The following is a 12,025-nucleotide window of genomic DNA, read 5'->3' on the forward strand; positions in this document are numbered from 1 at the left end:
AGTCCTTCTTTGCTGTGCTGCTCCCCCAGCACACCACAGCATAGAAAAGTACTCCAGCAACCACTGACTGGTAAAACATCCTCAGGAGCTTCCTGCAGATGTTAAAAGACCTCAGCCTCCTGAGGAAGTACAGTCGGCTTTGGGCTTTTTTATACAGGTGCTCTGTGTTGCATGACCAGTCCAGTTTATTGTCCACCCACAGCCCGAGGTACTTGTACTTGTTGACCACCTCCACCTCCTCCCCCTCTATCTGAACCGGCAGTGGACCTGCTCTAGACCTCCCGAAGTCCACAACCAGTTCCTTAGTCTTTGAGGTGTTGAGTTGCAGGTGGTTTGTGTGACTCCATGCGACAAAGTTCCTCACCAGACTTCTGTACTCCTCTTCCTGATCATCCCAGATACACCCCATGATGGCTGTGTCGTCTGCAAACTTCTGAATGTGGCATAATTCAGAGTTGTAGCAGAAGTCAGAGGTGTACAGGGTGAAGAGAAGAGGGGACAGCACAGTTCCCTGTGGTGCTCCTGTGCTGCTGACCACAGTGTCAGACGTGATGTCCTTCAGCCTGACGTACTGTGGTCTGTCGGTGAGGTAGTCGGAGATCCAAGCCACCAGGCAGGGGTCCACCTCCATCCTGTTCAGTTTTTCTTGAAGCATACAGGGCCGGATGGTATTAAAGGCACTGGAAAAGTCAAGAAACAGGATCCTGACCGTGCCTTTTCCCCCATCCAGGTGTGAGTGGGCTCTGTGTAGGAGGTACAGGATGGCATCCTCCACTCCGACACCCGCCTTGTATGCAAACTGTAGTGGGTCCTGGGCATGTTGTACCTGTGGTCGGAGGAGGTTGAGGAAGAGCCGCTCTAGAGTCTTCATAAGATGTGACGTCAGTGCCACCGGTCGGAAGTCATTCAGCTCATTGGGCCGGTTCTTTTTGGGGACCGGGACGATGCAGGATGTCTTCCATAGGGCGGGCACTCTCCCCAGTCGCAGACTGAAGTTGAAGACTCGTTGTAGCGGCTCCCCAAGTTCAGCAGCACACGCCTTTAGCATCCTAGGACACACCTTGTCTGGGCCTGCTGCCTTTCTGGGGCGAAGCTTCCTCAGTTGTCTCCTGACCTGATCCACTGTGACACTGGGAGATGTTTGGGCAGAGGGGAGGGGGGGAGATGTCTTGCTGCTGAGAGAGGGATTGGAGGAGGGGGGTGTCATGGTGTCAGGAAGGGGGGGAAGCGAGGGAGGTAGGAGAGTGGGGATTGGACTCTGTAGTGAAGGTGAGGGTGGGGGGGTTGTGGGCTGGTCAAACCTGTTGAAGAAGTTGTTAAGTTCGTTTGCCTTCTCCACAGTCCCCCCCACTGTGCTTTTCTTGGTGTTGTGGCCTGTGATGGTTTTCACACCATTCCAGACCTCCCTCATATTGTTCCTCTCCAACTTCTGCTCCACCTTCCTCCTGTAGGTGTCCTTTGCTTCCCTCATTGATTGAGTAAGAGATAGGAAACGGAGGAAAATACAAGTCAGGAAAAAAAAGAATACGTAAGAAAAAAAAAGCTAAACTAAGAGAAAAGCAGGAGCAACTGTAACAGGCTGCACGCTGGTTGGCGCATGCGCACTAAATGGTTATAGTTTTTATTAATATTTTGTGATCATTTATTTGTAATATTTCTGTTTTGGGAGTGTTTTTTATGTATCTGTATTATATTATACATACACATTAAAATGGTAAATGGCCTGTATTTATATAGCGCTTTACTAGTCCCTAAGGACCCCAAAGCGCTTTACATATCCAGTCATCCACCCATTCACACACCGGTGATGGCAGCTACATTGTAGCCACAGCCACCCTGGGGCGCACTGACAGAGGCGAGGCTGCCGGACACTGGCGCAACCGGGCCCTCTGACCACCACCAGTAGGCAACGGGTGAAGTGTCTTGCCCAAGGACACAACGACCGAGACTGTCCGAGCCGGGGCTTGAACCGGCAACCTTCCGATAACAAGACGAACTCCCAACTCTTGAGCCACGATCGCCCCAAAGTGGATCTCTGTCCAAAAAATGCCCTCAGTTTACTTTTTACTCACTATGAGCATCATTCATTATTCTCCCCCAGTAGTTAAGGTTAGGATATGTATTTTTTCTATTCCAATCCATTCTTCTTTTGCAGCATTTAAATAAGCTTGATCAGATTTCATGGTTTTGTTACAGACTTTTCAAAAAAGTGTTTTGCTTTTCTTTCACAAATGTGGGGATTAAATTGTGTTAAAATGTACAAAACAGTCATGTCCTGTTTTGTGACGAGGACCCAGACACAGAGAGACTTGATGAATTTAAGAATCTTATATTAACCCTTTGAAGCCGGTCGGAGCGGGCACGCTCTTTTTTGCGTAACTATTTTTAAATCCCGGTAGCACTGCAACCGCATAAGCTAGCGCAATAATTTGTTTTGCATATGAAACCGGAGGAGTTGTACTTACATCTTATGCCATCAGCTTGTCCTAAGTCATGGTTTCCTTCCACATAAAGCTTTGCAAAAATCGCATAAAAAGCGCTTGCAGGAACAAAAACATAATATTCCAGAAACACGCTTTGCCGATCTGATCAGCTGTTCGTAACACTTCCCACATTGAAACAGACGTCAGCGCGAACGATCGCATGTCCACTATTTCCTGCCCGAAACCGGAAGTGACGTCATTTTCGCGGAAAATGTAGTTTTTTACTTGTAGGCCTTAAGAGCCTATACTGGTGTTTTTATAAGTCATGTTTGACTTTATGCTTTTCTGAATAGTTGCTGGGATGCTTAGAACTCGAATTGCACTGCTGGAAATAGTTTATTTAGATGCACATGCTGTTTTCTTTGCAAATTTGCATCATAGGATTGTTTTTCGTTTTTCCTGCAGTATATAAAAATTGGTGTATCTCAAAAATAAAACTATGAAGACACTCAAAATAAATTTCCTATTGTTGTAAACTATTTTTTGCAACTTTTTTGTATTCAAAGTTTTGAGGGATAAGCCTCTTAAATTTCTCCAAGTAGAAATATATGTAAAAAAACCAAAAACGATTTTCAATTTTTTTGTAGTTTATTGCACTTTTTTTGCAATTAATGTAGTTACTATGGACTTAATGCATACATATTATTAAAATATGGGCTATAACAGTTGTACTGATGTATAGCAACTTGAAATGCTCCCAAAAATGGCACTACAGCATGTAAAAATATAAAGTAATCTCTGGCGGCCTTGGTTCTATGGTAGGTCTTAAAGGGTTAATAAAGACATTTGCAGACTTGCACAGAGATGGTAAAATTATGATGACTGATAACGGAGACGAAGACAACAGACGATGAGGAAAGGCAGGAACAGGGGTTTAAATGCACCAAAGTGACAGTCAGAGAGAACTCGGGACAACATTTACGGATGCAGGGACTGACAGAGACAGGTTTATCTTGCATGGCTGGGCAGCTCTCTGGGTGCTCAGCACCCCCAAATCTCTGATCCTAGAATCGCCCCTGAGTTACATCACACAAGGTTGTAGCGCAACAGAAAATATACCTTATATTTACCCTTTTAAGAATAAATAAACTTGTAAGATTCACTCTCCCATATTTATCCCTTTAACAGCTCGCTTTTAACTGTTCTTCTTTTTAAGATATTTCAACTTGAATTATATCTCAGAAAAATATATCAACTTCTTAAAACATTAATACTTCAACAGAGTAATGAGATCCCTCACATTTTATAATCACATTTTATGAACTTTTTGCATATTTATCAAATGAATTAACTTCTAAGTCAACAAAACTGAAAGGGTGCATTTAAGCACTGCATGACGATATTACTGCTTCTCCAACGTTTTGGAAAGCTAACAAACTCAGATGAATCACAGTAATGTTAGACCACAGAAATACACAGAAATGGCTAAGCAGTAGCTTAATCCTAGCGGTTAGCTGGGCACATTTTAATATATTCTTTAGCACTTAAAATTAAACATCTGCATATCAGTGATGTTACAGTACTTTAAACATAAATATCACAACTCCGACTGGTTTTGTTTTTTAAAGCAGAAAATATATTAACAGCAGTCAACTACATGTCTTTATGGTGCTAACATTCATGTAGCATCCCTTACCGGAGCTCGTGGTGAGATAGCTCGCCTGGCTGACGCAGCTCCCCACGGCCGAATTTCACAGATATCAGATCCTAATAAATAGCCATCTATTAACTACTAGTATGTGAAGATAAATTGTGAATTTAACTTTTATTTTAGCTTTTCTTACTGGGATCTTTCAGCTAATTTGGCGGTTGCCTGTGAGTAACGGCTTGCACAACAGGAAATGTTGACTGACAGAAAGTCATCTCAACGCATACTCGCCTCCTAGTGGTGGGGAGGGAAAATTACACCTCCAACCTTATTCAGCAGCACAACCCACAAATCTGATGTGGGTTACGATAGTCTTACCTCCTCAGCCACCGGGGTGTCCCCCTTCGAAGCATCTCTGGGTTACCAACCACCTCTCTTTCCGGCCGTCGAAGGTGAGCACTTTGTCCCCTCTTTCCAGCAGCATCTACGGAGGTGTCGACGTGCCTGGAGAGCCACCCGGGCCGCCCTTCTTCGCGCAGCTGATCGCAATAAGCGCCTTGCGGACCGTCGCCAGACCCCTGCACCTGCCTACACCCCGGGACAAAAGGTTTGGCTGTGGACCCGATTTGTTCCGCTCCGAGCTGAGTTAAAGAAACTGTCTCCCACCTTCATTGGTCTGTTTGTTATAGACTCTCTGGTTAACCCGGTTTCTGTCCGTCCCCGAAATATACAGATCCATAACGTGTTTCATGTATCTCAAGTGAAACCCTGCCTGTCCAGTCCTTTGTTACACCAAGTTTAAGTATCTCGGGATCTTGTTCATGAGTGACGGGAGTGGGAGATCGACAGACGGATTGGTGCTGCGGCTGCAGTGATATGGATGCAATACCAGTCTGTTGTGGTGAAGAGAGAGCTGAGTGTAAAAGCGAAGCTCTTAATTTACTGGTCGATCTACGTCCCTCCCCTCCCCTATGGTCACGAGCTGTGGGTAGTGACCGAGATTGCGGATACAAGCGGCAGAAATGGGCTTCAGAGGAAGCAGAAATGTTGATGACTTGTTGATGATTTAGGTCCCCGATACATCAACAGTGATGGTTGGAGAGGGTCCACACCTTCCAGTTTCCCAGGAAGCACAAACTGGACTCCAACCTGCTGCTGATCTTCTACTGCTCGTCCATTGACAGCCTGCTGACATACTGCATCAAAGTAAGGTATGGCAGCTGACCAGATGGGAACAGAGTGAAGCTTCACAGTGTAATCAAGGCAGCACAGAAGATTATTGGCTGCCCTCTCCCCTCCTTGTCAGACATTTATTTCACCCGCTGGCCTGGGAATGCCTTGGTGTTCCCCCAGACAAGTTGGAGGAGGTGGCTGAGGAGAGGGAGGTCTGGGCTTCTCTGCTAGGGCTGCGGCCCCTGTGACCCAGCCCCGGATAAGCAGATGGATGGATGGATGCTCTTTGTGGATTACAGCTCAGCTTTCTATACAATCATCCCGGATATCCTCTTCACCAAACTGGTCACTCTTGGCCTTTGACTTTCTCACCAACCGGCCCCAGACTGTAAGACTTGACCCCAACTCTCCTTCACTCGCATGCTGAGCACTGGCTCCCTACAAGGCTGTGTGCTGAGCCCCCTCCTGTATTGTCTCTAAACCTAAGACTGCAGTTCGACCCACAACAACAACATCATCATCAAGTTTGCTGAAGACACCACATTAGTCAGACTTATCTCAAAGGGAGACGAGGCAGCCTACAGAGAGGAAGTCCTGAAGTTGACATCATAGTGTTCAGAGAAAAAACTAGCACTGACCACTATGGAAACCAAAGAGATCATTGTCGACTTCAGGTGGCACAGCACTGACTTAGGTCCCCTATACATCAACAGTGATGGTTGGAGAGGGTCCACACCTTCCAGTTTCCCAGGAAGCACAAACTGGACTCCAACCTGCTGCTGATCTTCTACTGCTCGTCCATTGACAGCCTGCTGACATACTACATCAAAGTAAGGTACGGCAGCTGACCAGATGGGAACAGAGTGAAGCTTCACAGTGTAATCAAGGCAGCACAGAAGATTATTGGCTGCCCTCTCCCCTCCTTGTCAGACATTTATTTCACCCGCTGCCTCAACAGAGCAACAAACATCATCAAGGGCAGCTCCCACCCAGGCTTTGACCTGTTCGACCTGCTTCCCTCAGGGAAGCGCTACAAGTGCATCAGCACAAACACTGACAGACTTAGGAACAGTTCCTTTGCAAAAACCATGAGCACCCTGAACTCACACATGAACCGACGACACAGTTTCACCCCCCAATTCAAGCCTCTCCTCTATACACAGAATATACAAACACTACCACCACTGTGCAATATTTAATTTATGTCAAAATACCTCACTGTAAATATAGACTATTTATTTTTTCCAATATTTGTATATTTGATATTGAACTGCTCATATGTATACAGTGCCACAGAACTGTGCACCTCACCCCCCTTTCTTCTTTCCCCACATGTCTGCACTGGGTAGGAGATGCTCTCAATCTCTTTGTACATGTGTATAGTGACAATAAAAGCCATTCTAGTCAATCTGTCATGAACCTGGGTCCTTTTGACCCAGCGTTTTGTGTTTTCTATTTTTGTCATTTTGGTTCTGTTCTTCCTCGGTTAGTGTTCTTTTCTTTCTGCCCGTGTATCTGTGTCCAGTCTGCGTTTCTGAGTCTGTGTCATTACGTGTATGTGTTTCCTGTTTTACTTTGAAGGTCTCTGTCTTATGTCAGTGTGTTCTGTTTATGTTTCCCTTACCTCGTCAGCTGTTATGTCCCCCCAGGTATGTTTCCCTCCTGTTTCCCATCCCCTGATTACTGGTTCATTTCTGGTTTGTTTTGTTAGTTTTGCCCACTTTAAGTTTTCCAGTTTCATGTCCACCCGCACCGTTTGCTGTTTGTATTTTCTCTTGTCATTAAACTCAGGTGCACCCGAGCTGCCGCTTCCTGGTCCTAAATAATTCCCACACGGCTTGCTCCGGCAGACCGTGACAGTGTCAGTTTAGAAGGTCAAGCACAGCAGGGAGAGAACACGCCTATTGGGGAGGCTTTTGCTGGTAGTTTGTGTGTGGGATGTGGTGCTTCTTGGCCTCACCTGCTGCTGGGAAATGAGCTACCAGATCTTTTCTTTTTGCAATTGTAAACATTTATTTCTTACTGTTTAACAGATTTCTCACATTATCGTGTAGAAAAACTGATTTGCACTGTAAATGTTCAGCTTCAACTTTCAATCCTTCAAACAATGGAAAAGCCATTTAATTGTACAAGTGTTAAGTAAAAACAGACTTTCATGTTTGATTAAGCAGAAATTCTAAAACTGGTCCAGTTGCTAAAACCTCTGACTGTTTCAATAAGTGTTAAAGAAAAAGAGGATAAAACTGAGAAAACTACTAAAACTGCTTCACATCCATGTGGTTGTGGATCAGATTTATAAGACAGCATAATATCAAAATAGATTGACACTCTGATAGTGCTGCCACATCTAAAACAGTTTGTCTTTTAATCCTTTTCACATGTGCAGTCTCCACGGTGCCTGTTATTTCCTTGAACAGTAATGAGAAGAAAGAGAGTGAAATTTACAGCCTTCCTACATATCAGTGGGGTTTTTTTTTTGGTAATTAGGCAGGTGACCATCAAAAATACATTTAGTGCAAAGACATCTACAAAATGTAAATCATCTGGGAAATGCAGATAAATAATAAAACGTCATATCCGCTCACATCAATAGACATGTTTTCAGACAACTCCAAATAAAACACAAATTTCAGTAAAAATTAAACATTTTTTTGGACTTATTTTAAAAAATGGATGTCAAACAATGGGTGTGACACTTAGCTGTGTGTGAAACTATTTTCTGATCGAATAAAACAAAAATTAGTTCTTTTTAAAATAACAACACTATAAATTTTTTTTCGAATTTTGGTCAGTTTGAAACCGTAAATCAGAGGATTCATAATAGGAGGAATGACAAGAAACTCTAATGCTACAAAGTTTTGAAGGGACCGAGGCAACTCTTTCGAACCCAGTCGCATACTTATAACATCAGTAAGTACTGCCACAACAAAAGTAAATAATGAGACGAGATGTGGGACACATGTTTGCATGAACTTTGCTCTGTTTTCTATAGACTTTACACATGTTTGAATGATATACATATAGGACCAAACTATAAAAACACCATGAAGCAAATAAATAATTGTTACAATATTTGCAGATATAGCATTGATTGCAGTTTGTTCTGGAAAACAAGCGAGTTGAACAATACTCCAGTTCATACAGAAGAGTCTGGAAATATACGGGCTGCATAACTTCAGTCTGGATGTTAGAAAGATATTCACAGCCATAATGCAGAAGGTTGTTAACCACAAAAAACATGCAAACCTAATGACTCTTTGCTTTGACATGATAGAGTGGTACTTCAGTGGCTGACATATGGCCACATATCTGTCATATGCCATGAGTGCAAGAATCGACAGTTCGCCGCAGACAAAAGAAAAAATCACCTTAGTCTGAATAAGGCAACCGTAATATGAGATGAGATTAACATCAGAGAGGAGATCCCAGAGAAATTTAGGGTAGAAACCTGCTGTTCCATAAAGTGCATTGATGCAAAAGACACAAAGCAGAATATACATTGATTCATGGAGGTTGCTGTCCAAGATGATGATCACAATGAGAGAAACATTTAGCAGGCAAATGATGCAGTAACACAACAAACTGAGGAAAAAGAGAACAAACCTGTGACTGACTGTTTCATTGAAACCTGAAAGAAAAAACATTGTTATTACAGAAACATTATTCATTGTGATTGAGAGATGTAAGTGAAGCTTATTCGCTCACTGTATCTGGTCTCTGTTCTCCTCTCTCCTCTATCAGGTACAGATAACAGCAACACGTGAGCTGGGATTTCAAACCAGCCAATCATTGATCTGGAATGAAAGCTCACAGCTTTGGAAGATCACAGGGGATTTAATATGTATCATGTACTAAACACATAATAAAACAAACCTGCAGGTTCTTGAAAAAGAAATATTAAAAAGTTTTACAACTTTATTTAAAAAATGCTTTCTTCATAATACTGATAGGAATTTCTTACATTTATGCCAATTAAACATAATTGTCTAGGACTTGTTGTGGTTTTTTTCTGTTTTTCGTTTGTAGTCCTTCGTAGTCCAGTCAGATCATTGTTGCTTCAGTGATAATGATCAGGCTCTCTGACGTTTGCTGAAGTCACTAGTAAGACAGTAAGAAGTTCTTGTGAATGTTGCTTTGTCTTTGCCTCTTAGTAACTCTGTGGAAAAAAAGACTTGTTTGCACCTGTTACCTGCTACTTACCTGTTACTCTGCCGCCTGCTCACTCTCTACCTTTCCTATTCCACAATGGAAAGATTCTATCCCAGGTGCTTCTCCAATTTTCTGCAGAGTGATGTAACCTTATCGTTGCACCACGATCACCCCCTTTTCCTCCAGCCCAGAAAAGAGTAAATTTAAGTTTTTTTTGCGTAAAACCATGGTCTCAGAGATCTGGTAGTATATTCTGAGTTGCTGCAGGAACCACAACCTCTGCTGGGCCTTCTTCTGGATAGAGTCTATATGTGGGGACCACTTCAGATCGCTTGAAAAGGTGGGCCCTAGGAGTCTGAAGTGATCCACGGTAAGTACTCTATTTTTAAGGATAGTTAGGGCGAGTCTGAAGGTTCACTGTCACGTCCACAGTCGGGTCCGGGTGGTTCTGACTGCAACAGTGGAACAGCTGGTCCACCTCCTGTCTGTACGTGGACTTGTCTTCATTGTGGATCAGACCAGTGATTACCAGTTTGCAAATTATGCGAACAGATCCATAGAAGATGCCATCAACGTAGCTCTCCACTCTGTGCTGAGCCACCTGGAGCAGTGGCAAAGCTACGTCCAAATGCTCTTTGTGGGTGTTCTCAGAATCTCATCTCTACTTTGTGGTTCTGTTGGCTTCATCGGGTGATGGCCTTCTGCTCGCTTTGGAACGGTTCAAAGCTGAGTTTGAAGCAGTGGGAATGAGAATCTGCACCTCCAAATCTGAGGCCACGGTCCTCAGCTGGAAAAGGGTGGAGGGCCCACTTCAAGTCAGGGACGAGTTCCTGCCCCAAGTGTCATGGCCTGGGGGATCGGCGAGACGCTGATCGGCCTTTTCTGTCTTTTTCTCTCTCTCGCGCTCTCTCTCTCTCCTCCTCTCCGTCGCCGGGGCGGAACTCATTGTGGGTTTACGCCCTCGGCCCACGCCCACGGAAAAGAACACAGCTGATGCCCATCAAGGTGAACAGCATTTAAGCCAGGAGGTGACTGCTGGTCTTCGCTGGATCGTTGTCTACCACGCGTCAGTGAAAGTCAAGCTACAGCTCAAGATAAGTCATGTGTCTTTTGTGAATATCGTTCTCATTCCTGTCTCCTTATCTACAGTGCCCCTGGATTACCTTTCCCGTGTGAATCTGTGTGTCAAGTGTGAAAAGAAGGACTGTTGTCGTGTATGTGGAGAGTTGGAGAGCGAGTGACTTCCCCCTTGGATTTCCCTTCTATTCAGCTGATTCAGGAGTCCCGCGTTTGAGTCCCCTGCATTGAACCTTAACATAACGATCCAGCCAGAATATGGAGTCAGCGGACTCTGCCGCCCAGCAGCGCGTCCTTACGGCCGAGGAGGTTTTGGAACGTCACGAACAAAGGCTGCAGCTCATCAATCAGCAGTTGACCGCTCTAACGCAGGTCCTTGCTCAGCGCGTACCCCTGGTAAGCCCAGCAGCCTCTCCTCCCTCTGTCTCCTCACAGTTACCGGCTTCTGAGCTTCCGGCACCCGGGCCTTTGGCTTCGCCTCATCCCACTCCCTGGAGCCCCCGGAGCGAGATTTGCCAACACCGGAACCCTTCGCGGGTGAGTTTCACAAATGTGCCGGCTTTCTGACCCAAAGTTTAGACAGTTGCGGAGGACATATGAAACTGACGAGGCTAAGATTGCCTTTTTTGTCCAGCTCTTACGCGGACCGGCTTTAACCTGGGCTCAAGCTGTTTTGAGAACTGACGTCAGCATACCAGGATTTTCTTGCTAAATTTAAATGTGTGATTGAGAGAGCTACTGGCGCTGATGCAGCATCTCACCATTTACTAAATCTTAAGCAGGGAAGACAAAGTATGGCGGAATACTTCATTTTGTTCTGGACGTTGGCCGAAGAGACCGGGTGGGGGCAGCCAGCATTGATAAGTACTTTGTTGAACAACGTGTGTGATGAGTTAAAGGGCGAACTAGTGATAAGAGAGTTACCTAAAACTTTGTCTGATGTGATAACGTTGTGTGTAAAGGTGGACGGGCATTTACGTGCGCGACGCAGAACTGAGGACTATGTTTCCCAGAGGTCTCTGGGACACGGCGAAGCAGCATCGGGCGGAAGCGCCACGAGTGGCGGAAGAGATTCGGAGTCGCACAACATGGAGGAGGGTGAGCAACCTATGCAGCTGGGTCGCTCTCGCCTTTCCCCTGAGGAAAGGCACCGTCGGTGGAGGGCCGGTGAGTGTTTCTATTGCAGCCGTAAGGGTCATGTTGCCAATGTTTGCGCGTCTCTGCCAAAAGGCTGCAGTAGAGATGAGAATACGGGTGGGCGTGGGCTCTAGTTCACAGTCTCCTCCACGGCTCATGACAGCAGCTAAATTAACGGTGCAGCTTCAGGTCAGCCCTCTTAAGGCTCTAATCGATTCAGGAGCGGAACAGAACTTTATTGACACTTCGCTGGCCAGACGATTAAATCTGAATTCTGAGCCTCTGCCACAGTCACTCCAAGTCACCGCCCTCAGTGGCCAGCGGCTTCCTAACATCACTCATATCACTGAGCCCGTTTTACTGACTCTCTCTGGCAATCATTCCCAGACTATACAGCTGTATGTGTTTCAAGCTCCGC

General features: G+C 45.0%; 1 protein-coding gene across 1 annotated transcript; it reads right to left on the reverse strand.

Moving 5' to 3' along the window:
• Positions 1–7,940: 7,940 nt before the first annotated feature.
• On the reverse strand, positions 7,941–8,918 carry LOC147312062 (olfactory receptor 6N1-like). The gene has a single exon (XM_086266094.1). It carries the CDS (start codon positions 8,910–8,912, stop codon positions 7,941–7,943), a length of 972 nt encoding a protein of 323 aa, XP_086122220.1. The 5' UTR covers positions 8,913–8,918.
• Positions 8,919–12,025: the final 3,107 nt, after the last annotated feature.

The sequence above is a fragment of the Aulonocara sp. 'chitande type north' Nkhata Bay genome, linkage group LG16 (genome assembly GCF_057382095.1).
Source record: "Aulonocara sp. 'chitande type north' Nkhata Bay isolate Kocher_YH1m ecotype deep benthic linkage group LG16, A_spYH_male_GT1.1, whole genome shotgun sequence".
NCBI classification, from domain to species: domain Eukaryota; kingdom Metazoa; phylum Chordata; class Actinopteri; order Cichliformes; family Cichlidae; genus Aulonocara; species Aulonocara sp. 'chitande type north' Nkhata Bay.

Excerpts from the sequence above, each read along its gene's own strand:
- LOC147312062 (XM_086266094.1), bottom strand. The coding sequence starts at position 8,912 with ATGAATAATGTTTCTGTAATAACAATGTTTTTTCTTTCAGGTTTCAAT.